The following is a 27,376-nucleotide window of genomic DNA, read 5'->3' as shown; positions in this document are numbered from 1 at the left end:
CTTTTAAAATCCAAATTATTTCACATGAAATAGAAGCAAGTGCTCTGTATTCAGCCTCTGCTGAATACCTTGAAACAGTTGACTGCTTTTTACTTTTCCAAGATACTAAATTACCACCAAAGTAGATGCAAAAACCAGTAACAGATTTTCTTAACATATTACTTTTTGCATAATCAGAGTCAACAAATCCAGATAATGTTAAATCACTAAACTTCTTAATAGTAATTCCTTTACATGGTGATCCTTTCAAATATCTTAAAACTCTTAAAGCAGCCTTCATGTGAGAATTCAAAGGAGCATGCATATATTGACTCAAGCAATGCACAGATTAAGCTATATTAGGTCTAGTTAAAGTTATATAGATCAATTTACCAACTAACTTATGATATTCACTTATATTTTCAAGTAAGAAATCTGAGCCATAAAAATCATCTTTATTAGAAAAAACAACACCAGATTCTAAAGGAGTCACAACAGGTTTACTAGCAAGTACACCAAATTCAGCTAAAACCTCTAAACAGTATTTTCTTTGACAAAGAACAAAAAAATCATCATTTTCAACAAGTTCTAAACCAAGAAAATATTTAAGTTTACCTAAATCTTTAATTTTAAACTTAGATTTAAAAAAAACTTTACATTCCTCAATAATAGCTTCAGAACTTCCAGTAATGATTGATAATGCTAAAAACGAACATATATTTCATAGCATTATCCCTCAAGAAAGACAAGCTTTTAGTTGCAATTGTTCTATTTACAAGTGATATTCGTTTAAATAATAAAAGGTGAAGACAAAAGACAGATTCGACGAATTGAAGACGCAAATGACCAAAAAGCTCAAAAGTACAAAATACAATCAAAGTGGTTCCAATTGTTGATGAGAAACGTCTCAAAATTACAAGAGTACAAGACGCAAAACGCAAAGTACAAGATATTAAATTGTACGCAAGGACGTTCGAAAATCCGGAACCGGGACCAGAGTCAACTCTCAACGCTCGACACAACGGACCAAAAATTATAAGTCAACTATGCACAAGAATAAAATATAATATTTAAATAATTGTATAAATTATTTATATATTATATATTTGTAACATCCCGTTTTTCCCGTACGTATTGAAAGGTACATACTTAATTAATTGTACGTTTGTAACTCATTAGATTATGCGTGATTGTATATATATATATATATATATATATATATATATATATATATATATACTTGTTAATGTGTGAGTACATAAGTTTATAAATGAGTTCGGTTAGCGTTAAGTCTTGTGAGACTTAGATATGAGGTTTAGGCGTGTATTGGAACCATGAACGAATTGAGTGTGTGTAAAACAATTTTTTGGGTTTGAGTGTGGTCGAAGTGGCCAGGTGACGGCTAACGCAGCGCCGCGAGGAAAGGGGCCGCGACGCGACATATCAAGCAAACCAAGGTCAGAACATGGGTTAAAAAGGGTTAAATTTCCCTGTGTAGTTCGCGCCGCGACGAAATGTGCCGCGCCGCGGCAGTACTGCTAGACAGGATCCGGACTTAGCTCTTTTTAAGAGATTTTGAGGGGCAATTTGGTAATTTGACGTCTAGATCAGATTGGAGCATTAAATCTGCACCACTTATTCATTTAATTCATTTCCTTTTTCTATTTTCTTTCATTTTCTCTCCCAAAACTTAAAACCCATTTGAATTAAAAGTGAGATTGGAGAGTGAAGGATTGAGGGTTGATCTTTGGAGCAAGAATTAAAGTTGTTACGTGTGTCTCTAGCTACGCGTTGATAGTCTCGGCAAGTTCTAACTTTAAGTTTTAAGTTTTAATTGGTTAATGGCTAGGGTTTTAGTTACTATAGACTTGTATGACCCATTTGAGGGTAAAATGGGTGAATTTGGGTTATGTTGTTGTAATGAAACCCTAATGGCCACAAACTAGAGTTTTGGTCTAGTGATTTGAGGTTGTAAGTGTCAAATGGTATTACTAGTCACTAATACACTTTTGGATTTATGAAAGAAGTGTTAATGGGTAAGTTTGACTTGATTGTGAGGCTAAGTATTTAAAATGGGTCAAATGGGTACTAGTTGACCTAATTGGGTGAAATGGGTATGAATTACCCTAAGTTATGTTAATTAATGTTAGTAGACTTTAAATCACTAGCCTTAGTGATTTAATATGAGTCTTGGCCATTTATGGGCGGTTGTGGTGTAGTTGAGTCATTTAATGCAAATTGGGTCATTAAATGCTCAAGTGTAAGTATTGTGGTTAATTCCACTAGTGGTGTGATTGAATGTGTACTTAATGAATTAGGTACATTGCCTTGAAGTTCGGACGTGCATAATCATCATCCTTGTGTCAAGGTGAGTGGAATAAGTATACTTGTACATATATGATGTGCTTATTTGTACGTAAGGATATGCGTTGTCCTAGTTAGTGTTATATGTGTTGTACGCTAACGGTTTTAAGAACGGATATATGTTGTCTAATTTAGTGTTATATGTGTTGTACACTAATGATTTATGAATGGATATGTGTTGTCCGATTTAGTGTTATATGTGTTGTACACTAACGATTCTATAAACGAATATGTGTTGTCCAAGGGTTAGTAATATATGTGTTGTGCACTAACGGTTGTTATGAACACTGATGGGAAATTCGAGTACCATTCCTTTTACTATTGGTTAACCATGGTTGTGTGAGTTTGGCATTAGCATAATTAATATTGAACTATATGCTATTGGTGTTGCTAGCTTCTTGTAAATTGTGGATAGTAGTTTATGCATGATGTTTGCATGGTCGTCGTATTGCTAGCTTGTATGCGGTGTTGCGTAAGTGGTTGCAAATAAGTAGGTTATATATGTACATGTATAATTATTGCATTCACTAAGCATTAGCTTACCCCTCTCGTTGTTTATCTTTTTAGATGCAGGTGTGGATAAGGACAAAGGGGTTATCGGGCATTAGGTGTCCTGTGACGATGTTTTATTGGAGCTTTTGGAAGTTGGCCTAGCATTTTGGGTAGTTTAGTCCCAAACCATGCTCGATGTGTTGTTTGGTTTAAAACTATCATTTTTGTATTGGTCATACTTGTATCTCATTCGTTAATGGCCTTTGTGACTCTTGTAAACACTAAAACTTGTTGTATGTTCCAACGAACGTGTGGGATGGTTACATATTTAATTGGCGCGTAAATGTGTATTATTTTAAAAAAAAAATTATCGTATGGAATACGGGTTGGGTTGTTACAATTGGTATCAGAGCATGGTCTAAGGGATTTAGGCTACTTGAGATAGGTGCCTAGACTTAGACTTTATTGTGCATGCACTTTTATTCGGGACTTGTAGGACTTTGGGTCTAATCGGGAATTGTTAGTGCTTTGGTTTATGTGAACTAACCTCGTGCTAATTGTTTTGTGTTGTGTTTAGCAATCATCAAACGAGATGGACGTTGTACTAGCAAGTTAATGCGATGTGCTCGCGTAACAATGATTAGCTACCATTGTTACAGGTGCAAATCGTGTCAAACAAGTAATGTACGACGATTGTTGAGTAAGATGGAGTAGTGTGGTGTATACGTATATGCATGCGTGTTATGTTCTTTTGTTTCGTCGTTTAATCCATTTCATTTTATAGAATGAAGACGAGAAATGGACCCGATAATGGTAACGGGGATACTAGTGAGGACGCCGAGTTGACGGCCAAGATTGAGGCCATTCTTAAAAGTCAAAAGGCGGAGTACCTTGTGGATATCAAGAAGATGTTCCTAGACTCAATTGACGAGTAATTGGTCAATGTAGTCAAAGAACAAGTTAAGGCCGTCCTACATGAAGATAATGTGGGAAGACGTGACTTTTTCTATAAGAACTTTAAGGATGCTCAACCACCTACTTTTGAGGGCGAAAGAGAACCGTTAAAGAGTGCCCGGTGGATCTCCGACATGGAGGGGGCCTTTCGAACTTGCGAATGCCCTCTTGATAAAAAGACGAGGTATGGTTGTAGCATGTTAAGAGGTGATGCTAAGCTATGGTGGGACGCGAAAATCCAAGTATATGGCGAAGAACAATGTATGGAGTTCACATGGGATGAATTCAAGGCGCAGTTTTTCGATGAGTACCGAACTTCGGCCGATCTTACTAGGCTTAAGGGTGAACTACGTTCCTTGAGGCAATGGTCGATGGATTTGAACACTCTCAAATCCGTGTTTTTGTCCAAGACCCAATTTTGCCCGGAGTATGTCGGGAATGATAAAATATTGAAAGAAGATTTCTATCGAATCTTAAATGATAACTATCAAGAGAAAATTAGTGTGAACGTGGTGAAGAGCTTTGATGAATTGTTCAATATGGCGAAGGGTTTTGAAGCGCTTGTGTTGAGAAAGAGTAGTTTTACTTTTGGTAAGAGGAAGTTAGAGAATTCGAATCAATCGAGCTTTTCCAACAAAAAGAACAAGAAGGGCTCCGAAAGTGTTAATAGTGTGAAGAAAGGTGGCTCCGGTGGTCATGTACCCACTTGCTATACTTGTGGGCAAAAAGGTTACATCTCTCGTGATTGCCCCAACTCACCTTCCATACCCAAATTTACTTGTTTCAATTGTGGTAAAGAAGGGCACAAAAGGCCCGAGTGTCCCGAGTTGCGCAATGATAATGTTAAGCGGTTGGAGAAGGCGGCGGGTACGGCGAGGGGTCGCAACTATTTGATGACCAATGATGAAGCCAAACAATCGAACGAAGATGTCTCAGGTACTTTCATGGTCAATTCTAATCCGACAAGAATTCTTTTCGATAACGGTGCAAATTTGTCGTTTGTGTCTCCTAAATTTGTGCCTAAACTTAATAGACCGTTAGCTAAGTTAAGTCATCCGATAGAAGTCAAAATAGCAGACGGAAAGACGGTGCTAGTGGTCGACGTGTGTAAAAATTGTGATGTTGTGTTTGGTGCTGAAAACTTTAAGATAGATCTCATTCCGATGACCTTGGGCAATTTCGATATTGTTGTGGGTATGGATTGGCTCGATCATAATAAAGCCGATATTGCATGCCATGAGAAATTTATCCGTGTGAAGACCCCGGGTGGGGGAGAGTTAATTATTCACGGCGATAAACGAAGAAGACTTGTGCCGATATGCACTTTTGCACGGGCACGTCGTTCTCTTGCTAGTGGTGGCATGGCTTTTCTTGCCAATGTTGTTGATACTCGTGATGAGCCACCACCTATTCATGAAATTTCGGTGGTAAGTGAGTTTGAAGATGTTTTTCCGGATGAGTTACCGGGTGTTCCGGAGGAAAGACAAGTAGAATTTCGCATTGAGTTGGTTCCGGGAGCTACCCCCATTGCTAAAACTCCTTATCATTTAGCGCCAATGGAAATGCAAGAGTTGTTAAATCAAACCCAAGAGTTGCTTGAAAAGGGTTTCATTCGACCGAGTTCCTCGCCATGGGGTGCTCCAGTTTTGTTCGTGAAAAAGAAAGATGGAAGTATGCGGATGTGCATCGATTATCGGGAGTTGAATAAAGTGATGATCAAGAATCGCTATCCATTGCCTCGGATTGACGATTTATTTGATCAACTCCAAGGTGCGACGTATTTTTCTAAGATTGACTTACGGTCCGGCTATCATCAAGTGCGGGTCCGTGAGGAAGATATCGAGAAAATGGCTTTTCGAACGCGTTATGGGCATTTTGAGTTTGTGGTTATGCCTTTTGGTCTTACGAATGCACCGGCGGCATTCATGGACCTTATGAATCGAGTGTGCCAACCTATGTTGGACAAGTCGGTAATTGTGTTCATCGACGATATACTTATTTATTCGAAGAGTATGAACGAACATGAACGTCATTTGCGCAAAGTATTGAAGAAGTTACGAAAGGAGAAGTTGTATGCTAAGTTCTCCAAATGTGAATTTTGGCTAAGGGAGGTTCAATTCCTTGGTCACATTGTGAACAAAGACCGTATTCAAGTAGATCCGGGGAAGATAGAGACGGTGAAGAGTTGGAGACAACTGAATACGCCTACGGAAATCCTAAGTTTTCTCGGATTGGCCGGTTATTATCGTCGATTTATCTAAGACTTTTCTAAGATCGCTTCTTCGTTGATGAAATTGACGAGGAAGAACGCGAGGTTTGTTTGGGAGAACGAACAAGAAATTGCTTTTCAATTGTTAAAGGAGAAGTTATGTCAAGCTCCGGTGTTGGTGTTGCCAGAAGGTGTGGAAGACATGACGGTTTATTGTGATGCTTCTCTAAATGGGCTCGGGTGTATTCTTATGCAAAGGGGTAAAGTCATCGCTTATGCCTCTCGACAATTAAAGGAACACGAGACGAGATATCCGACTCATGATCTTGAGTTGGCGGCGGTTGTACATGCGTTAAAAATTTGGCGCCATTACTTGTATGGTGTCAAAAGTACGATTTATTCGGATCACAAGAGTTTGAAACATCTCTTTAATCAACGAGATTAGAATTATCGTCAACGTAGGTGGATGGATGTGGTAAAACACTATGATTGTGAGATACTTTATCATTCGGGCAAGGCGAATGTGGTCGCGGATGCGTTAAGTCGAAAGAGTCATCACCCGGTGTTACGATTGGGATTGTTACGTATGATTATTACTAACGATTTTCTTGAAAAACTTGGTGTGATTCAAATAGAGGCTTATGTTCACAACAAGCATGCGGAACGAATTATGGGACAATTGGAATTCATTACTATGGGTTCGCGTGGGTTGTTGTCTTTTCAAGGAAGAGTGTGGGTGCCTAAGATGGGTGATTATCGACAAGTGCTATTTGATGAAGAACATAAGTCAAAGTATTCCATTCATCCGGGTGCGACGAAAATGTATCTTGACTTGAGGAAGGATTATTGGTGGCCGGGCATGAAACGCGATGTCGTAAAATATGTTGAACAATGTGTTACATGTTTGCAAGTCAAAACCGAACACCAAAACCCGTATGGTAAGTTGCAACCGTTAGAAATCCCGAAATGGAAATGGGAGCACATTACCATGGATTTCATCACAAAGTTACCTAAAACGGCGAGAACTCAATTTGATTCGATTTGGGTTATAGTTGATCGATTGACGAAAAGTGCTTTGTTTCTTCCCATTAAGGAAGCGATATCGTCGGAGACCTTAGCTAAGTTGTTTATCAAGGAAGTCATCTCTCGACACGGTGTTCCTATATCTATTATTTCGGATCGAGATACTCGCTTTACATCTCGGTTTTGGGAAAAGTTTCATGAAGATATGGGCACACAATTGAAGTTGAGCACGGCGTATCATCCTCAAACGGACGGTCAAACCGAACGTACAAATCAAACTTTGGAAGATATGTTACGAGCGTGCATTATTGATTTTGGTGGTAGTTGGGATGAGCATTTGCCTTTGGTGGAATTCTCGTACAATAATAGTTATCATACTAGTATCGGGATGCCACCATATGAGATGCTTTATGAGCGTAGGTGTCGAACCCCGATTTGTTGGGGTGAAGTGGGACAAAAGGAAATCGGGAGTACCGATTTGGTTTTAGAAACAAATAGCAAGATTGATATGATTCGAGAGCGTTTGAAAAAGGCTCAAGATAGGCAAAAGTCGTATGCCGACAAATGTAGACGAAAGATCGAATTCCAAGAAGGTAACATGGTGATGCTTAAGGTTTCGCCATGGAAAGGTATTATTCGATTTCAAAAACGGGGAAAGTTAGCTCCTCGGTTTATTGGACCATTTAAGGTTTTAGCTCGTGTTGGTGATGTAACGTATCGTTTGGAATTACCCGAAGAGCTTGCGGGGATCCATAATACATTTCATGTTTCCCATCTCCGTAAGTGTCTTGCGGATGATTCATCTTGGGTGCCATTAGACGAGATCGAGCTAAACAATAAGTTAGAGTACATTGAGGAACCGATTGCCATACTTGATGAGAAGGTCAAAAGGTTGAGACATAAAGAGGTTAGGACTTTTAAAGTTCAATGGCGTCGTAGTAAGGGTTCCGAGTTTACTTGGGAGCCCGAAGAGTTTGTGTTGGTTTATCTTCCTTCTTGTCATGCGGCTTGGATCGCGAGGACGCGCTCCGATTAAGTGGGGGAGAGTTGTAACATCCCGTTTTTCCCGTATGTATTGAAAGGTACATACTTAATCAATTGTACGTTTGTAACTCATTAGATTATGCGTGATTGTATATATATATATATATATATATATATATATATATATATATATATATATATACTTGTTAATGTGTGAGTACATAAGTTTATAAATGAGTTCGGTTAGCGTTAAGTCTTATGAGAGTTAGATATGAGGTTTAGGCGTGTATTGGAAGCATGAACGAATTGAGTGTGTGTAAAATGATTTTTTGGGTTTGAGTGTGGTCGAAGTGGCCAGGTGATGGCTAACGCAGCGCCGCGAGGAAAGGGGCCGAGATGCGACATATCAAGCAAACCAAGATCAGAACATGGGTTAAAAAGGGTTAAATTTCCCTTTGTAGGTCGCGCCGCGACGAAATGTGCCGCGCCGCGGCAGTACTGCTGGACAGGATCCGGACTTAGCTCTTTTTAAGAGATTTTGAGGGGCAATTTGGTAATTTGACGTCTAGATCAGATTGGAGCATTAAATCTGCACCAATTATTCATTTAATTCATTTTCTTTTTCTATTTTCTTTCATTTTCTCTCTCAAAACTTAAAACCCATTTGAATTAAAAGTGAGATTGGAGAGTGAAGGATTGAGGGTTGATCTTTGGAGCAAGAATTAAAGTTGTTACTTGTGTCTCTAGCTACGCGTTGATAGTCTCGGTAAGTTCTAACTCTAAGTTTTAAGTTTTAATTGGTTAATGGCTAGGGTTTTAGTTACTAGAGACTTGTATGACCCATTTGAGGGTAAAATGGGTGAATTTGGGTTATGTTGTTGTAATGAAACCCTAATGGCCACAAACTAGGATTTTGGTCTTGTGATTTGAGGTTGTAAGTGTCAAATGGTATTACTAGTCACTAATACACTTCTGGATTTATGAAAGAAGTGTTAATGGGTAAGTTTGACTTGATTGTGAGGCTAAGTATTTAAAATGGGTCAAATGGGTACTAGTTGACCTAATTGGGTGAAATGGGTATAAATTACCCTAAGTTATGTTAATTAATGTTAGTAGACTTTAAATCACTAGCCTTAGTGATTTAATATGAGTCTTGGTCATTTATGGGCGGTTGTAGTGTAGTTGAGTCATTTAATGCAAATTGGGTCATTAAATGCTCAAGTGTAAGTATTGTGGTTAATTCCACTAGTGGTGTGATTGAATGTGTACTTAATGAATTAGGTACATTGCCTTGAAGTTCGGACGTGCATAATCATCATCCTTGTGTCAAGGTGAGTGGAATAAGTATACTTGTACATATATGATGTGCTTATTTGTACGTAAGGATATGCGTTGTCCTAGTTAGTGCTATATGTGTTGTACGCTAACGGTTTTAAGAACGGATATATGTTGTCCAATTTAGTGTTATATGTGTTGTACACTAATGATTTATGAATGGATATGTGTTGTCCGATTTAGTGTTATATGTGTTGTACACTAACGATTCTATAAACGGATATGCGTTGTCCAAGGGTTAGTGATATATGTGTTGTGCACTAACGGTTGTTATGAACACTGATGGGAAATTCGAGTACCATTCCTTTTACTATTGGTTAACCATGGTTGTGTGAGTTTGGCATTAGCATAATTAATATTGAACTATATGCTATTGGTGTTGCTAGCTTCTTGTAAATTGTGGATAGTAGTTTATGCATGATGTTTGCATGGTCGTCGTATTGCTAGCTTGTATGCGGTGTTGCGTAAGTGGTTGCAAATAAGTAGGTTATATTTGTACATGTATAATTATTGCATTCACTAATCATTAGCTTACCCCTCTAGTTGTTTATCTTTTTAGATGCAGGTGTGGATAAGGGCAAAGGGGTTATCGGGCGTTTGGTGTCATGTGATGATGTTTTGTTGGAGCTTTTGGAAGTTGGCCTAGCGTTTTGGGTAGTTTAGTCCCAAACCATGCTCGATGTGTTGTTTGGTTTAAAACTATCATTTTTGTATTGGTCATACTTGCATCTCATTCGTTAATGGCCTTTGTGCCTTTTGTAAACACTAAAACTTGTTGTATGTTCCAACGAACGTGTGGGATGGTTACATATATAATTGGCGCGTAAATGTGTATTATTTTAAAAAAAAAAATTTATCGTATGAAATACGGGTTGGGTTGTTACAATATTATTATAAAAACCGTCGGCAAGCTAGGAGCCAAACTCTTGTGAGCTGGAAAAAGGGGCCATGCGATCGCATGGCCTGGAAGGCAAAAATCCATGCGATCGCATGGCAGTAGGTGACAGCCCACATGCCTGTAAATTTGCAGTTTTGGTTGATCATATATCCATCTTTTTCTCTTATCATTCATATACGTAAATATATATATATATATATATATATATATATATATATATATATATATATATATATATATATTATATTTTAATTTTAATTTTAATTTTAATTTTAATTCTAATAATAAGGGTATGTTAGCGAATGTTGTAAGGGTGTAAGTCTAAATTCTGTCCGTGTAACGCTACGCTATTTTTAATCACTGTAAGTTATGGTTAATGTTATTTTTAAATTAATGTCTCGTAGCTAAGTTATTATTATGCTTATTTAAGACGAAGTAATCATGATGTTGGGCTAAAATATTAAGACGGGGTAATTGGGCTTTGTACCATAATTGGGGTTTGGACAAAAGAACGACACTTGTGGAAATTAGACTATGGGCTATTAATGGGCTTTATATTTTTTTAATTAAATGATAGTTTGTTAATTTAATATAAAGATTTACAATTGGACGTACCTATAAATAACCACATACACTCGATCGGACACGATGGGCGGGATATTTATATATACGAATAATCGTTCATTTAACCGGACACGGGAATGGATTAATAGTTATTAGACTTATTAAAAGAAGGGTGAATTATGTACAAGGACACTTGGCGTAATTGTTAACAAAGTATTAAAACCTTGGGTTACACGCAGTTGATATCCTGGTGTAATTATTAAACAAAGTATTAAAACCTTGTTACAGTTTAAGTCCCCAATTAGTTGGAATATTTGACTTCGGATATAAGGATAAAATGACGAGGACACTCGCACTTTATATTTATGACTGATGGACTGTTAAGGACAAAAACCAGACGGACATATTAAATAATCCAGGATAAAGGACAATTAACCCATGGGAATAAACTAAAATCAACACGTCAAACATCATGATTACGGAAGTTTAAATAAGCATAATTCCTTTATTTTCATATTTAATTGCACTTTTAATTATCGCACTTTTATTTATTGTCATTGTATTTAATTGCACTTTTAATTATCGTACTTTTTAATTATCACAATTTTATTTTCGTTATTTACTTTACATTTTAAATTAAGTCTTTTATATAATTAATATTTTACATTAGGTTTTAACTGCGACTAAAGTTTTAAAATCGACAATTCGGTCACTAAACGGTAAAAACCCCTCTTTTATAATAATAATACTACTTATATATTTTTGTATTTTTACAATTATAAGTTAAAAATATAGCGTTAAGCTTGTTTAAAAGATCCCTGTGGAACGAACCGGACTTACTAAAAACTACACTACTGTACGATTAGGTACACTGCCTATAAGTGTTGTAGCAAGGTTTAGGTATATCCATTCTATAAATAAATAAATATCTTGTGTAAAATTGTATCGTATTTAATAGTATTTCGTTGTAAAAATAATACTATTTCCTAGTACGCCTCGCACACATCAAGTATTTTTGGCGCCACTGCCGGGGACACTAAAACGCAGGAAGCGAAACGCTATATATATATAAAAAAAAGATTTATTTAGTTCTTTGTATAAAAAAATATACGTTTTAAATATTAAATTTTCAAAAACATAAAAAAAATAACAATATATTTATATTTTTAAGAGTTTGATAAAATATATAAATTATAAAATATTTATATTTCTATTTTTAGTTTGTAAAAATATAGTTTTTATTCAATTTATATATATATTTTATATAAATATTAAAACAGAAAACAAAAAAAAATAAAATAAATAAGTATACAGGCCCGAACTGTAGCAGCCCAACCCACCTGGCCCGAAATCCTTATCCATGCGACCGCATGGATTTTTAACGTGAGGACCATGCGATCGCATGGCCCTGTCTGACACGCCACAGTTTGACCTAAATTTTTATTAATTACGGAGTATTATTTATTATTATTACTTTAAACCCTAATTAGGGTTATATTTTTTATATTATTTAGTTTAGTTTATTTATTATTTGTATTATTAAGTTTAATTAGTTTTAATAAATTATAAAATTAATAGTTTTATAAAATAAATAATATAAAAATAATATTTTTATAAAAATTGTACTTTTTGAAACTTTAATATTATTTTATATTTTGTATCTTTTTATTTGTTTATTCGTAATATTTGTATCTTTATAGTTCGTAATTAGTTTTAAGACTAGTATTTGCCGTAGCTTATTTTATATTTCTAGATTTTTAGGCTTTGCCGTAAAATCCCTTAAGTGCTTTTTCTTTAGACTAAGATTTAAGTGCTTTAGAATTTTGCGACGCCGTTTTAATATTTTTGTACCTTTTTAAGTTATTGCCATTTGAGATATAGTTTTTCTTTTAAGCTTTAATATTTTTAGACGCAACTTTTAATTCTTAGTTTTTAGACTTTTAAGTTTCGACGCGCTACTTTCTTATTTATATTTTTCGACGCCTTTTATTTTTCGACGTTTTTCGACGAGCTCTTTTTCTTTCTTATTTTTCGCCACTCTAGTTTTTAGGACTTAGATTTTTTCTATTTCTGCTCTAAAATTTCTTTAAATTTTGACGAAAAATTATTTTAAGTGGTTGAATTGATAGACATCCAAATTTTCTGTTTCGTAGTAATAGTTAGATTTTTTAGTGGCTGAGTTGTGAGCTTCCGATTTAAAGGGTTCCGGCTCCCTGCTGCATCTATTGGCTATTCGAAACGTGGGCAAAAGCAGAAAAGTCTATTAATTTGATAACTTATATAATTTTTATCTTTTATAACTAATAGGATATTCAGTGAATGCACCGAGCAAAACGTTCACCACCTTTTGTACGTTCACCACCTGTAACTCGATCAAGACATCTAGCAAATATTGTCGCCGTTGATTTTTCTTTAGAATCGTCATCTAGTCAATCAAGTACTCCAATTCAAATTTTCGATAATCCATTTTTTGAACCCGACCTCACAATTGAGAATCCGGAGGATAATCAGGGACAATTCAGAGATCCTGAACCATTAATCTTTCCTCCGGAACCACCAATCATTCAAACAGAGATTGTTGAGGAATGAACCATTAAATCAGAAACCTCTAGTGATTCAGATTCAACAAATTTAATCATGGAGAATCTGGAACCTCTAAGTATGGAAGACCGAATGCGAGCTAAACGCAATGGCCACGGTCACGCAATTACTCAACCAGACATTAATGCGCCAGATTATGAAATCAAAGGACAAATCCTACACATGGTAACTAATCAATGCCAATTTAGTGGTGCGCCGAAGGAAGATCCAAATGAACATCTTCGTACATTTAATAGGATCTGCACTCTATTTAAAATCCGAGAAGTGGAGGATGAACAGATATATCTCATGTTATTTCCCTGGACTTTAAAGGGAGAAGCCAAAGATTGGTTAGAATTGTTACCTGAAGGGGCGATTGATACATGGGACGTTTTAGTTGAAAATTTTCTTAAACAATTCTTTCCGGCATCTAAAGCCGTGAGACTTCAAGGAGAAATTGTTACGTTCACGCAAAAGCCAAATGAAACTCTATATGAGGCGTGGACAAGATTTGGAAAGTTATTAAGAGGATGTCCGCAACATGGTTTAGACACTTGTCAAATAGTACAAATATTCTACCAAGGATGCGACATCACTACAAGGAAAGACATCGATATAGCAGCTGGTGGTTCCATTATGAAGAAAACAGCAACTGACGCTTACAAAATTATTGATAACACTGCTTCCCACTCACATCAGTGGCACCAAGAAAAAGATATCGTTAGATCATCTAAAGCAGCTAGAGCCGATTCTAGCCATGACTTAGATTCCATTTCCGCAAAGATAGATGCTGTCGAGAGACGAATGGAAAAGATGACTAAAGATATTCACTCAATAAGAATTAGTTGTGAGCAGTGTGGAGGACCACATTTAACAAAAGATTGTCTCAGTATTGAACTAACAATGGAACAAAGAGAGAATGTTTCATACATAAACCAAAGGCCTGGAAATAATTATCAGAATAATTATCAACTGCCAAGACCAAACTACAATCAAAACCAGAATTATAATCGAAATGTTCCATACAACAACCAACAAGATCCTAGCAATCAACAAGTATACAATAATACTTACAATCAGCAAAGACTTATTTTTCAAAACAAACCACCACAAACCGATGATAAAAAGCCAATTTTAGAAGATATGATGTCGAAGTTAGTTAAATCTCAAACTCAAATTTTCACATCTCAGAAACAAACCAATGAACAAAATGCTCAAGCATTTAGAAATCAACAAGCTTCTATTCAAAATCTGGAACAAGAAGTGAGCAGCCTAGCAAGGTTGATAGGTGAAAGAAAACCGGGAAGTCTACCTAGTGATACAAATGCTAACCCCCGGAATGAAACAGCTAAAGTCATTACCACAAGAAGTGGTATCACACTTAAACCACCTGAAATTTCTGATGATGCTATTCCTACTCCACAAGAACCACAATATGATCAAGATAAGGAAAAAGAACCGGTAGTTGAAAAGGTTAATGAAGATAACACATTTAATGCTAAACCTTATGTTAAACCATACCAACCACCACTTCCTTACCCGAGTAAAATGAGAAAAGAAAGACTTGAAGCCGAGCAATCCAAATTCTTGGATATATTTAAACAAATAAATGTAAATCTTCCTTTCATTGATGTGATTTCAGGAATGCCTAGATATGCAAAATTTTTGAAAGATCTAATCACAAATAGAAAGAAAATGGAAGAACTCTCGGCTGTTACTATGAATGCTAATTGTTCTGCAGTGTTGTTGAATAAGATACCAGAAAAATTATCAGATCCAGGAAGTTTCACGATTCCATGTTTTCTGGGTAGTCTTAGTTCAATAGAAGCATTGGCAGACTTAGGTGCTAGTATAAATCTAATGCCGTATTCACTATATGCTAAACTAGACCTTGGAGAATTGAAACCAACATGAATAAGTATACAACTTGCAGATAGATCAGTAAAATATCCTAGAGGGATAATGGAGAACATGCTAGTTAAAGTTGGTACTTTAGTATTTCCAGTAGATTTTGTTATTCTGGACATGGAAGAAGATTCTCGAGTACCTCTTATATTAGGAAGACCATTCTTAAACACGGCCAAAGCAATAATAGACGTGTTTGGTAAGAAGCTGACCCTAAGTATACAGGACGAGAGTGTTACCTTTTCTGTTGATAGAGCCATGCAACAACCGCAATCTGCAGATGATACATGTTATTATATTCAAACTATAGATTCACATGCAGAATTGTTAGAAGAATTTCCAGAATTACAAGGAACCGGAGAATGTTCTTTAGGAGAAGGTACTGAACCAATTAATGAAACTGAAATGTTAGCTACAGTAATGGCTAATGGATATGAACCAACAACAGAAGAAATTCAAATGCTAAAAGAAGAAGACAGATATCGATATAAATCATCGATAGAAGAACCACCGACATTAGAGTTAAAGCCACTTCCAAACCATTTGGAATATGCTTATTTACATGGTGAATCTGAATTACCTGTAATAATATCGTCTTCTCTTACTGAAAATGAAAAATCTCAACTCATTTCTGTGCTAAAAGCTCATAAACCAGCTATTGCATGGAAAATTCATGATATTAAAGGAATAAGTCCTTCGTATTGCACACATAAAATCCTTATAGAAGAAGGTCATAAAACGTATGTGCAACGCCAACGAAGACTAAATCCAAATATGAAAGATGTTGTTAAGAAAGAAATTATTAAATTGCTTGATGCAGGTTTAATTTATCCAATTTCTGATAGTCCATGGGTAAGTCCAGTTCAATGCGTACCTAAGAAGGGTGGCATGACTGTCATCACAAATGAAAAAAATGAGCTTATTCCTACTAGGACTGTAACAGGATAGCGTGTTTGTATTGATTATAGAAAATTAAATGACGCCACCAGAAAAGATCACTTTCCCTTACCTTTCATTGATCAAATGTTGGAAAGATTAGCCAGAAACAGTTACTATTGTTTTCTTGACGGTTTCTCCGGATATTTTCAAATTCCAATAGCACCCGAGGATCAAGAGAAAACCACGTTCACATGCCCTTATGGTACTTTTGCTTACAAACGCATGCCATTTGGACTTTGCAACGCCCCTGCAACCTTTCAAAGGTGCATGATGGCGATTTTTCACGACATGATAGAAGAATGCAAGGAAGTTTTCATGGATGACTTTTCAGTCTTCGGTGATACTTTTGACACATGTCTAATTAATCTTGAACGAATGCTTATTAGATGTGAACAATCAAATCTAGTACTTAATTGGGAGAAATGTCATTTCATGGTTAAAGAAGGCATCGTTCTTGGCCATAAAATTTCAAAGGAAGGAATTGAAGTGGATAGAGCTAAAGTAGATGTAATTGCTAAACTTCCACATCCCACCAATGTTAGAGGAGTTAGGAGTTTTCTAGGGCATGCCAGTTTTTACCGACGTTTCATAAAAGATTTTTCTAAAATTGCTACTCCTATGAATAAACTCCTAGAAAAGGATGCTCCATTAATCTTTTCAGATGAATGCATTAAATCTTTTAATATTCTTAAAGAAAAACTCACTAATGCGCCGATCATGATAACACCAAAATGGAATCTACCATTCGAACTTATGTGCGACGCAAGTGATTTTGAAGTGGGAGCCGTTTTAGGACAAAGGATTGAAAAATGATTTCAACCTATTTATTATGCTAGTAAGACATTACAAGGAGCACAAACAAATTACACAACTACAGAAAAAGAACTCCTTGCTATTGTCTTTGCTTTTGACAAATTTCGTTCATATCTCGTTCTAGCTAAAACGGTGGTCTATACCGACCATTCTGCTCTTAGATACCTATTTTCGAAACAAGATGCCAAACCAAGATTAATTCATTAGATCTTACTCTTACAAGAGTTCGATATTGAAATCCGAGATAAAAAGGGAGCAGAAAATCTCGCCGCCGATCATCTTTCTCGTCTTGAAAATCCCGAATTAGAAGTTCTAAATGAATCGGCCATACAAGACAACTTTCCTGATGAATATCTATTGAAGATAGATTATAATGAAATTCCATGGTTTGCAGACTATGCAAACTACTTAGTATGTGGATTCCTTGAAAAAGGATTATCGTACCAAAAATGAAAGAAATTCTTTAGTGATATAAAACACTATTTCTGGGAAGATCCACATTTGTTTAAAAGTTGTCCCGATGGAATAATACGCCGATGTGTATTCGGAGATGAAGCTAGTCAAATCTTAAACCATTGTCACACAGGACCAACAGGAGGGCATTATGGGCCTCAACTCACAGCAAGAAAAGTTTATGATGCTGGATTCTATTGGCCTACAATTTTCAAAGACGCACACCTTCTTTGCAAATCCTGTGATGCTTGTCAAAGGGCCAGAAAAATAAGTCAACGTGATGAAATGCCACAAAACGTCATTCAAGTATGTGAAGTATTTGACATTTGGGGTATTGACTTTATGGGTCAATTTCCAAAATCTCATAATAATCTTTACATTCTCGTTGCCATTGATTATGTATCTAAATGGGAGGAAGCACAAGCTCTCCCAACTAACGATGCACGAGTTGTAGTCAACTTTTTAAAACGTCTTTTTGCTAGGTTCGGAACACCGAAAGCTTTAATAAGTGATCGGGGTACTCATTTTTGTAACAATCAACTTGAGAAAGTTCTTAAAAGATATGGAGTAACTCATAAAATCTCCACCGCATATCATCCACAAACAAGTGGACAAGTTGAAAATACCGACCAAGCATTAAAACGTATTCTAGAGAAAACCGTAGGATCAAATCCGAAGGAATGGTCCATGAAATTGGAGGATGCACTCTGGGCTTTTAGAACAGCCTACAAAACTCCAATTGGAACCACACCTTTTAAACTCGTTTACGAAAAAGCATGTTATCTTCCAGTAGAAATTGAACACAAAGCATTTTGGGCTTTGAAGACATGTAATCTTGATTTACATGAAGCCAGAAGTCTACGATTAAGTCAACTAAACGAATTAGAAGAATTGAGACATGAAGCATACGAAAATTAGTTAATCTATAAAGAAAGAATGAAGAAATGGCATGATAAAAGAATCAGAAGTTCAAAAGAATTTAAAGAAGGAGACAGAGTTTTCTTTTCAATTCACGATTCAAGCTATTTCCTGGAAAATTGAAATCAAGATGGTCTGGACCATTCATAGTCAAAAGAGTTTTCCCGTACGGAACAATAGAATTAATAAATTCAAATGGGATTGAATTTAAAGTTAATGGTCACAGAGTTAAACATTACGTACATTATCCGATGGAAGTTGACAACGAAGTTAATCACAATTTCAACACCACAGCTAACTAAGTGTGGGGAGGTTCGTATCTTTTTAAGAATAATATGTATTTCTGTTAGAGTTAGATTTTCTGTTTTCGTGTAGTTCTCGAGAATGGAATCCGAATGGTCTTTCCCTAGCAGACCCTAAAGAACTAGTCTTCTCCCCCCATTCTGAATTTTTATTTTTTTAGGTTTTACGAGATGAAGACTTCCTGTGAACTAAACCATGGTCTAATGCTACACGCTTTGATCACTAAACGTAATAATGACACCCTTCCAAGTGAATTGGTATCATTAATCAGAGGTAAATTGGACGGAGTAAGAAAAGAATCCAGGAAAGAAAATAATAAGTTACAATTTGGTAAAGGAAAATCAAAATTCGCAGCGAAAAGAAGAGCACGACACCTTGAAAGATGTCACAAATGCGGAAAATGGTCACACGAAGGAAAATGCTCGACGAATCAGACATATTCCAATACCGAATTCATTACTTTATGCAGAGATGGACCGTTCATATGTTTCGAAGAAAAAACGTTGAATGCTCGAGGTTACGCTTATGTAGCTATGGAAAACCAATTAGTCCGACTATCTTATGAGTGGGCTAAAGCAGGTCACTGAGAATTCTATCTCACAGGTAAGTTTGTACAGTTTTTATTTTTATTTATTGTTTTTAACCTTTTGATAATAAACGCTAAATTGTTCGTTATAAAGTATTAAATTGATACTCAATAAAATTAGGTTTTGCGACCGAAATTATTGATATCATACAAAAATTTATTACATCACTGCGAAATTTACCGTTTATTCTTAAGGTATAAATATCTTTAATCAATCAACCCAAAATATTTCAAAAATTCTTCATGAGTTAAACTAGGTTATGGAACCGAAATTACTTTACCGAAAAGAGGGGCGTATATTTTTGATAATATTTGATTGATTAAAGTGGGATAAAAGACTAAAAAGATTTTTTAATTTTATTTTTACCATGTTTTTAAAATTAATATTTAAATATTAAATTAATATTGTGAACTTTTTAAAATCAATATATTTAAGTTTGTAAATATTTGAAAATTTTATGTTTTTAATATAAGTTTGTATGTATAAAAACAAAAATATAATATAAATTTGGTGTGAATTTTTAAAATTTTAATAATATGAATTTTTAATTTTATGCATTTTAAATTTAAATTTGGTGTGAATTTTTTTAAAATTTTAATAATATGAATTTTTAATTTTATGCATTTTAAATTTAAGTTTGGTGTGAATTTAAAAACAAAAATTTACTTTATTTCGTTAAGTTAAAAATATGATTTTTAAAATTCGTCGTGAGTTGAAGACTAGGTCATTGAACCGAAATTGCTTTACCCAAGGGAGGGACGAGAACTTTTATTATCATTATTTTTAGCCTTATTGAATTAAAGTATGCCAAAAACATAAAATAAAAAAAATAAAAAAAAAAACACAAAAACCTTTGTTTTTAAAACAACGCTTAAAAATTGACAAATTTTATAATTTTGTCAAGGGACGGACTATGACATCGTTCCGAAACGCCTTCATCCTAAAAAGAAACAAAATTTTAATTTTTAATTAATTATACGTTTTATTAAGTATAAGGTTTTATAAAAAAAAAAATGGTACTGTACCCGGACCCCATGCGATCGCATGGGGTTTGCACTGCAACTCCATGCGATCTCATGGAGCTGAAATTTTGGCCAGAAACATATACGAGCGAGCTGTTCTGCTCTCTCCACTCCAACACACACATACACGAATACACTCCCATATCACCTCTTATTTTCATCAAATTTTCACCAAATTCAACCAAATTTCTCGCTACAATCCGCTCTAAACATGAATTTGATAAGAAGTTTATCAAAAAGGGTAACAATTTCACCCCTAAATCTCTTTAAATTTAATTTTTAGTGTTCTTGAGCTATATTTTACCTAATTTGATTTTGTTAATTTCTAGTGTAATTAGTGTTAAATTGTTAGTATATTATGCATGTATAACCTAGATTGATGCTATTTAACATGATTTGAAGCCAAAAACTTCAAAAATTTTAGGAATCTAGGGTTTGTGTTCTTGAGCAATTTGGGGCTTTTTGATATAAACAGGTTATGGCCGATTTTTGTCATGAATTATTGCTAAATTAAGTAGTGTAACATGTTTAGGTAGCTAAATGATCTAAACATTGATCCTAAACATGATTTTTGGAGATTAAAGTAGACTTTTTAAGTCTAAAATTCATGAACTTGATCAATTTGATATAATTGCCATTTGAGACTTGTTTAATTGCTAGTAATGGTTGTTTTAACATGTTATTTGAGTTGAATGCTTATGAACTTTGTATACATTTTCATATATGCATATTTGAAAAAGTGTAGAATTGTTAAAATTGTGAAAATGCGTATAAGTTTAAGTTTGATTTAACATGTTATTGTAATTATGTTAATTTGTTATTTTGCTAACACTAATGCATATTTGGATACACAAATTTTGTGTTTAATGTGTTTTGCATAGATTTACTAATACTGAAACTGGAGGTTCATCATCATCATCTAGACGTCCAGCTCCAGAACCTGAGCCAGAAATGCAATACGAGCCTGAACCAGAGCAACAACAGGAACCACAACAACAGCCTGATCAACACGTACCTTATTATGATCCGCTAAAATTTGTTGATGCCTTTATAGTATTTTCGATACATCCGCCAGTAGAATACCCAACAATTCCTGAACACAAGTTGCATCCTAATCTGAGATTCGATAGAAGCTGGAGGGATTACCTGACATATCAAAGTAATAAATTCAAACTAATACCGAAAAATGTAGAGGTGCCAAGGGTAATCGATTGGGATCCTTTGGAAAGGGTCCAACTAGCTAACTCAGTTAGGGAGCATCTGATTCAAAGGTATGGCAGTTCTTCTTTTACCAATTGGGAACATCTATTCACCATTCGTAAACCTGTATATAAGGAATGGTGTGTTGAGCTGATGAGTACTATAGCATTAAATGTAGATGTAGATAGATTAGATGATAGAAGTTTTCTTAGATTTATACTTGGTCGTAGGATGTACAGGATGTCCATGCTGGACATGGCCAGGGCATTACAGATATATACTCCTAGTGAATTACTACTACCCGATTGTATGAACTAGATTTATCGTGGTGAAAGGGTAGATAGGAATTTTGACGCAAACGCCGTCTGGAGGCGTATGTCAAACTATAATGTTTTTACGCTGGGAGGAAAACACTCCTACTTACATATTAACAAAGCCGAGCTTCGTATAATTCATAGATTTCTGGCTAACTCGATTACACAGAGAGGTCACAACAAGGAGAAAATGACCTTACATGATTTATTTTACCTAAAGTGTATTCGAGACCCAAGAAGTTTTGTTAATATCCCCTACTGTGTTGGTTTTTATTTGTCTAAGATGGTGGAAGGAATACAGGAAGGGGGATTATAGGAGGAGGTATTTTTGTTACTCTCATTGGAGAGTATTTGGGTGTAGATAGGGACCAAGGGGGTCCACTTATGGTATGTAGGGAACATGTTGAGCCTTTAGGATTGAAAGTCTATCAGGATGCTAAGGTATTGAAGAGCAGACGTAACCAGGCAGTACCCTATGAAGGTAGTCATCCTCAGGTAGAGAGAGTTTCAGATGAGGAAATGGAGGAAGCGGATGACATTAGGGATGTCATTCGGGAGGCTATGACTGACGTCTACCAGCATATAGATGAGGTAGATATGATAAACGCGGAGAGATTTCGTCGGATGGAGCAATGGCAAGCCAGGAATGATTACGAGCATTCCAGGCAACGACAGCCTGATAGATGGGACTATCATCAGCCTCAGATTATGAGCCAGCTGTCACCTCAAGATCACTACGTTTCAACCCGACCCGCTTACTATCCTCCACACCAGCCCGAGATGAGACCACCATATACTCTCTACGACCCTAACCAGGCCTACCAGTACACCTATCACCAACCATGGAACCCGGACGATGACATGAACTGGAACCCATAACCAGATTGATAGTTCCGTTGGTGATTTTTATGATTTTTATCTTTTTATTATTTTTATTTATTTATGTTTAAACATATGATATTGTGATACATTAATGTATTGTTTAATATTTTTATTATTTGGTACTAATATTTCATATTTGATTTGAAAGTGGGATTTTAAGTCCCATTTCAAATTACCATGCATGTTTATATTTGTATGCATGTATATTGTCAATTGTACACAACAGGGTAAAACGACGCATTTTCAAAGACTGGCATTAAGTTCAGCAAAAGCTACTAATTTTGACGACAAAACGAAAAACAAATGTGATGTAACAACAAGAGGGAATGAACAAATGATGTACACCATTTATCATTCAACAAACAAACGCCAATATGTTTGGAAACTTTGGTAAAATTTAATCATTTTTCTACGCTAATCACCCTCAATAATTTAAATTGTTACTGATTTCTTGCAAATGAGGGCATTGCAAGATCTTAAGTGTGGAAAGAGGTTAAATTCTTTCGGATTTTTAAAATTTTAGACTTATACACTTGGTTACCATTAAAAATACTAGTAACGCAGTAGTTGTATTAGAATCTAGTGCTCTCTGATAATAAAGAACAGCCCTAGTCTTATATACTGACTACCCAATTCTAGTAAAATTTTCAAAATTTTCAATTAAATGAACTCAAAATCATGTTTATACATATTTATGAACGATAAAACTAGATGTTAACACCGAAATTATTGTTACCTTGGAAAGGACATAAATTGAGAAACAAACCAAAATGTTAGAATTCATTTAAAATGGAATAGAGGACAATAAAAAGGCAAAGAAAGGATAATAAAAGCCAAGTGTGGGAAGAATTTACCAAGTTATTTTGAACATATATCACATATTTTTGTACAAATAACTGAAGATGCTTTTGCTTTAGACTAAACTAATCAGTTTCACCCGATTTACTGTAATATATTTGAAAGAAATATGGATCTACACGATGAATCAATTCCATCATTAAAAGGAAGTAAAGTCTTCTGAAAAAGACACGCGCTTCTTGATTTAGGTCAGGAAGTTGTCGTCCAGACCAGCTGTAGGTTGACGAAAAATCTAGAAAAGTCATCACTAAAATCAGCAGGAAATCCACGGACCTCAGCATTAAACAGGGTCGCCAAGTGGTCAGACTTATCCTAACCATGAGAGGATCTGTCTCGTAAAATGAGGAGGGCGCCGTGCAAATTAGCTTGATAAGACTAATGAATCAGACCCCCAGAAAGGATAATCTCCTTAAAGATTAAAAATCAGATTTTAAGCCTGATATTACTCAATCCTAGAGATTGACCTTAAAGATTGAAAATTACAAACTCATGGAATTCGATGATATCTAAACTCGAGCTTGAACGAGAAAATATTTTGATCAAATTACAAACCGATTTGTTTTCTGAAAACCCTATTTTCAATGCGTTCATTACCATTGAACGTAAAATCCTAGGAATTCACCTGGAATTCATTAGGTCACGTGAACCAAATCGGGTGTCAACCGTAAGAATGGTGGTTGCATAGCATGGTCAAAGACAGGACCTTGTGCCAGACCGAAAAACTAAAGGGTGAGCTTTACTATTGCTCCTACAAAGGATAGTAATTACATCCGACACGTTATAGACCATAATTAAAAGCATGTCAGGGGACATTGCCTTAACAGTTGCTTGTTCAACGCTTTCCTTTACAACCGGACGGTAGTTTATCGAAAGGTAATATACGGAGCAAGTATACTGGACGTGTTGCTTTCTTAATACAAGGTTAGCAAGTGGGTGACACAAAACCGCAAGTTTTGAGCTAACATACTCAAATCTGAAACCCACCAAACCCACAAAAACAATTTGCAAACACCGGTGAAGGGTTATTCCGGAAAGCTTATCTAGGGTAAAAGCTAGATTAAATTTTCAAAAGATCAAATGTTTTCATAAAGATCCAATTTCCTTAAGGATCTAAATTTTCATAGTCATGTGGGACTGTAAACCACAACATTACTACCATTGTTCATACCGCCGTATAAAAATCACTGATGTACAAAGTGTGAAGAATAAAGAAGTGATTCTAGTATTTTTATTTCAAGACTATATTGCTTGAGGACAAGCAACGCTCAAGTGTGGGAATATTTGATAATGCTAAAAACGAACATATATTTCATAGCATTATCCCTCAAGAAAGACAAGCTTTTAGTTGCAATTGTTCTATTTACAAGTGATATTCGTTTAAATAATAAAAGGTGAAGACAAAAGACAGATTCGACGAATTGAAGACGCAAACGACCAAAAAGCTCAAAAGTACAAAATACAATCAAAGTGGTTCCAATTGTTGATGAGAAACGTCTCAAAATTACAAGAGTACAAGACGCGAAACGCAAATTACAAAATATTAAATTGTACGCAAGGACGTTCGAAAATCTGGAACCGGGACCAGAGTCAACTCTCAACGCTCGACACAACGGACCAAAAATTACAAGTCAACTATGCACAAGAATAAAATATAATATTTAAATAATTATATAAATTATTTATATATTATATATTATTATAAAAACCGTCGGCAAGCTAGGAGCCAAATTCTTGTGAGCTGGAAAAAGGGGCCATGCGAAGGCAAAAATCTATGCGATCGCATGGCAGTAGGTGACAGCCCACATGCCTATAAATTCGCAGTTTTGGTTGATCATATATCCATCTTTTTCTCTTCTCATTCATATACGTAAATATATATATATATATATACATATATATATATATATACATATATATATATATATATATATTATTTTAATTTTAATTTTAATTTTAATTCTAATAATAAGGGTATGTTAGCGAATGTTGTAAGGGTGTAAGTCGAAATTCTGTCCGTGTAACGCTACGCTATTTTTAATCACTGTAAGTTATGGTTAATGTTATTTTTAAATTAATGTCTCGTAGCTAAGTTATTATTATGCTTATTTAAGACGAAGTAATCATGATGTTGGGCTAAAATATTAAGACGGGGTAATTGGGCTTTGTACCATAATTGGGGTTTGGACAAAAGAACGACACTTGTGGAAATTAGACTATGGGCTATTAATGGGCTTTATATTTATTTAATTAAATGATAGTTTGTTAATTTAATATAAAGATTTACAATTGGACGTACCTATAAATAATCACATACACTCGATCGGACACGATGAGCGGGATATTTATATATACGAATAATCGTTCATTTAACCGGACACGGGAATGGATTAATAGTTATTAGACTTATTAAAACAAGGGTGAATTATGTACAAGGACACTTGGCGTAATTGTTAATAAAGTATTAAAACCTTGGGTTACACGCAGTCGATATCCTGGTGTAATTATTAAACAAAGTATTAAAACCTTGTTACAGTTTAAGTCCCCAATTAGTTGGAATATTTGACTTCGGATATAAGGATAAAATGATGAGGACACTCGCACTTTATATTTATGACTGATGGACTGTTATGGACAAAAACCAGATGGACATATTAAATAATCCAGGACAAAGGACAATTAACCCATGGGAATAAACTAAAATCAACACGTCAAACATCATGATTACGGAAGTTTAAATAAGCATAATTCCTTTATTTTTATATTTAATTGCACTTTTAATTATCGCACTTTTATTTATTGTCATTGTATTTAATTGCACTTTTAATTATCGTACTTTTTAATTATTGCAATTTTATTTTCGTTATTTACTTTACGTTTTAAATTAAGTCTTTTATATAATTAATATTTTACATTAGGTTTTAACTGCGACTAAAGTTTTAAAATCGACAATCCGGTCACTAAACGGTAAAAACCCCTCTTTTATAATAATAATACTACTTATATATATTTTTATATTTTTACAATTATAAGTTAAAAATATAGCGTTAAGCTTGTTTAAAAGATCCCTGTGGAACGAACCGGACTTACTAAAAACTACACTACTGTACGATTAGGTACACTGCCTATAAGTGTTGTAGCAAGGTTTAGGTATATCCATTCTATAAATAAATAAATATCTTGTGTAAAATTGTATCGTATTTAATAGTATTTCGTTGTAAAATAATACTATTTTCTAGTACACCTCGCACACATCAATGATAATATCATCAACATAAACAAGCAAATACACACAGTTAATACCATCTGTCTTAACAAATAAGAAATAATTAATTACACTTTGTTTAAATCCATATTCAAACATAACATCACAAAATTTTTCATTCCATTTTCTAGGAGCTTGTTTAAGACCATACAAAGATTTAACAAGTTTGCACACTCTAGTATCATTTTTATCAAAATAACCTTCAGGCAAAGTCATATAAACATCTTCAGTCAAATCACCATAAAAAAAGCATTATTAATGTCAATTTGATATAATGACCAGTTATTTTTACAAGCAATAGATAAGATAAGTCTAACAGTAACCATTTTAACAATCGGAGAAAAATTTCATCAAAGTCAATTCCTTCTCTTTGATTAAAACCTTTAGCTACTAACCTAGCTTTATACCTATCTATTTCACCAGTTGACTTGTACTTGATTCTATATACCCATTTAGAACCAATAGGCTTTCTATCTTTAGGTAACTCAGTTAATATCCAAATATTATTTCTGTTTAAAGCCTCCATTTCATCATTCAT

The 27,376-nt window shown here is 34.9% G+C and overlaps 1 protein-coding gene across 1 annotated transcript; it reads right to left on the bottom strand.

Moving 5' to 3' along the window:
- Positions 1-328: 328 nt before the first annotated feature.
- Positions 329-27,376, bottom strand: LOC139841269 (uncharacterized mitochondrial protein AtMg00810-like). The gene is made up of 2 exons (XM_071831497.1): positions 27,220-27,376; positions 329-681 (listed from the first exon to the last, which is right to left on the bottom strand). Exons 1-2 carry the CDS (start codon positions 27,374-27,376, stop codon positions 329-331), a joined length of 510 nt encoding a protein of 169 aa, XP_071687598.1.

Source organism: Rutidosis leptorrhynchoides, chromosome 1 (genome assembly GCF_046630445.1).
Source record: "Rutidosis leptorrhynchoides isolate AG116_Rl617_1_P2 chromosome 1, CSIRO_AGI_Rlap_v1, whole genome shotgun sequence".
Taxonomy (NCBI): domain Eukaryota; kingdom Viridiplantae; phylum Streptophyta; class Magnoliopsida; order Asterales; family Asteraceae; genus Rutidosis; species Rutidosis leptorrhynchoides.
This window is presented reverse-complemented; position numbering and strand designations above follow the sequence as displayed.

Excerpts from the sequence above, each read along its gene's own strand:
- LOC139841269 (XM_071831497.1), bottom strand. The coding sequence starts at position 27,376 with ATGAATGATGAAATGGAGGCTTTAAACAGAAATAATATTTGGATATTA. Across the intron at positions 682-27,219 it reads AGCTAGGTTAGTAGCTAAAG|CATTATCAATCATTACTGGA; the intron begins GTTTTAATCAAA and ends GTTCGTTTTTAG.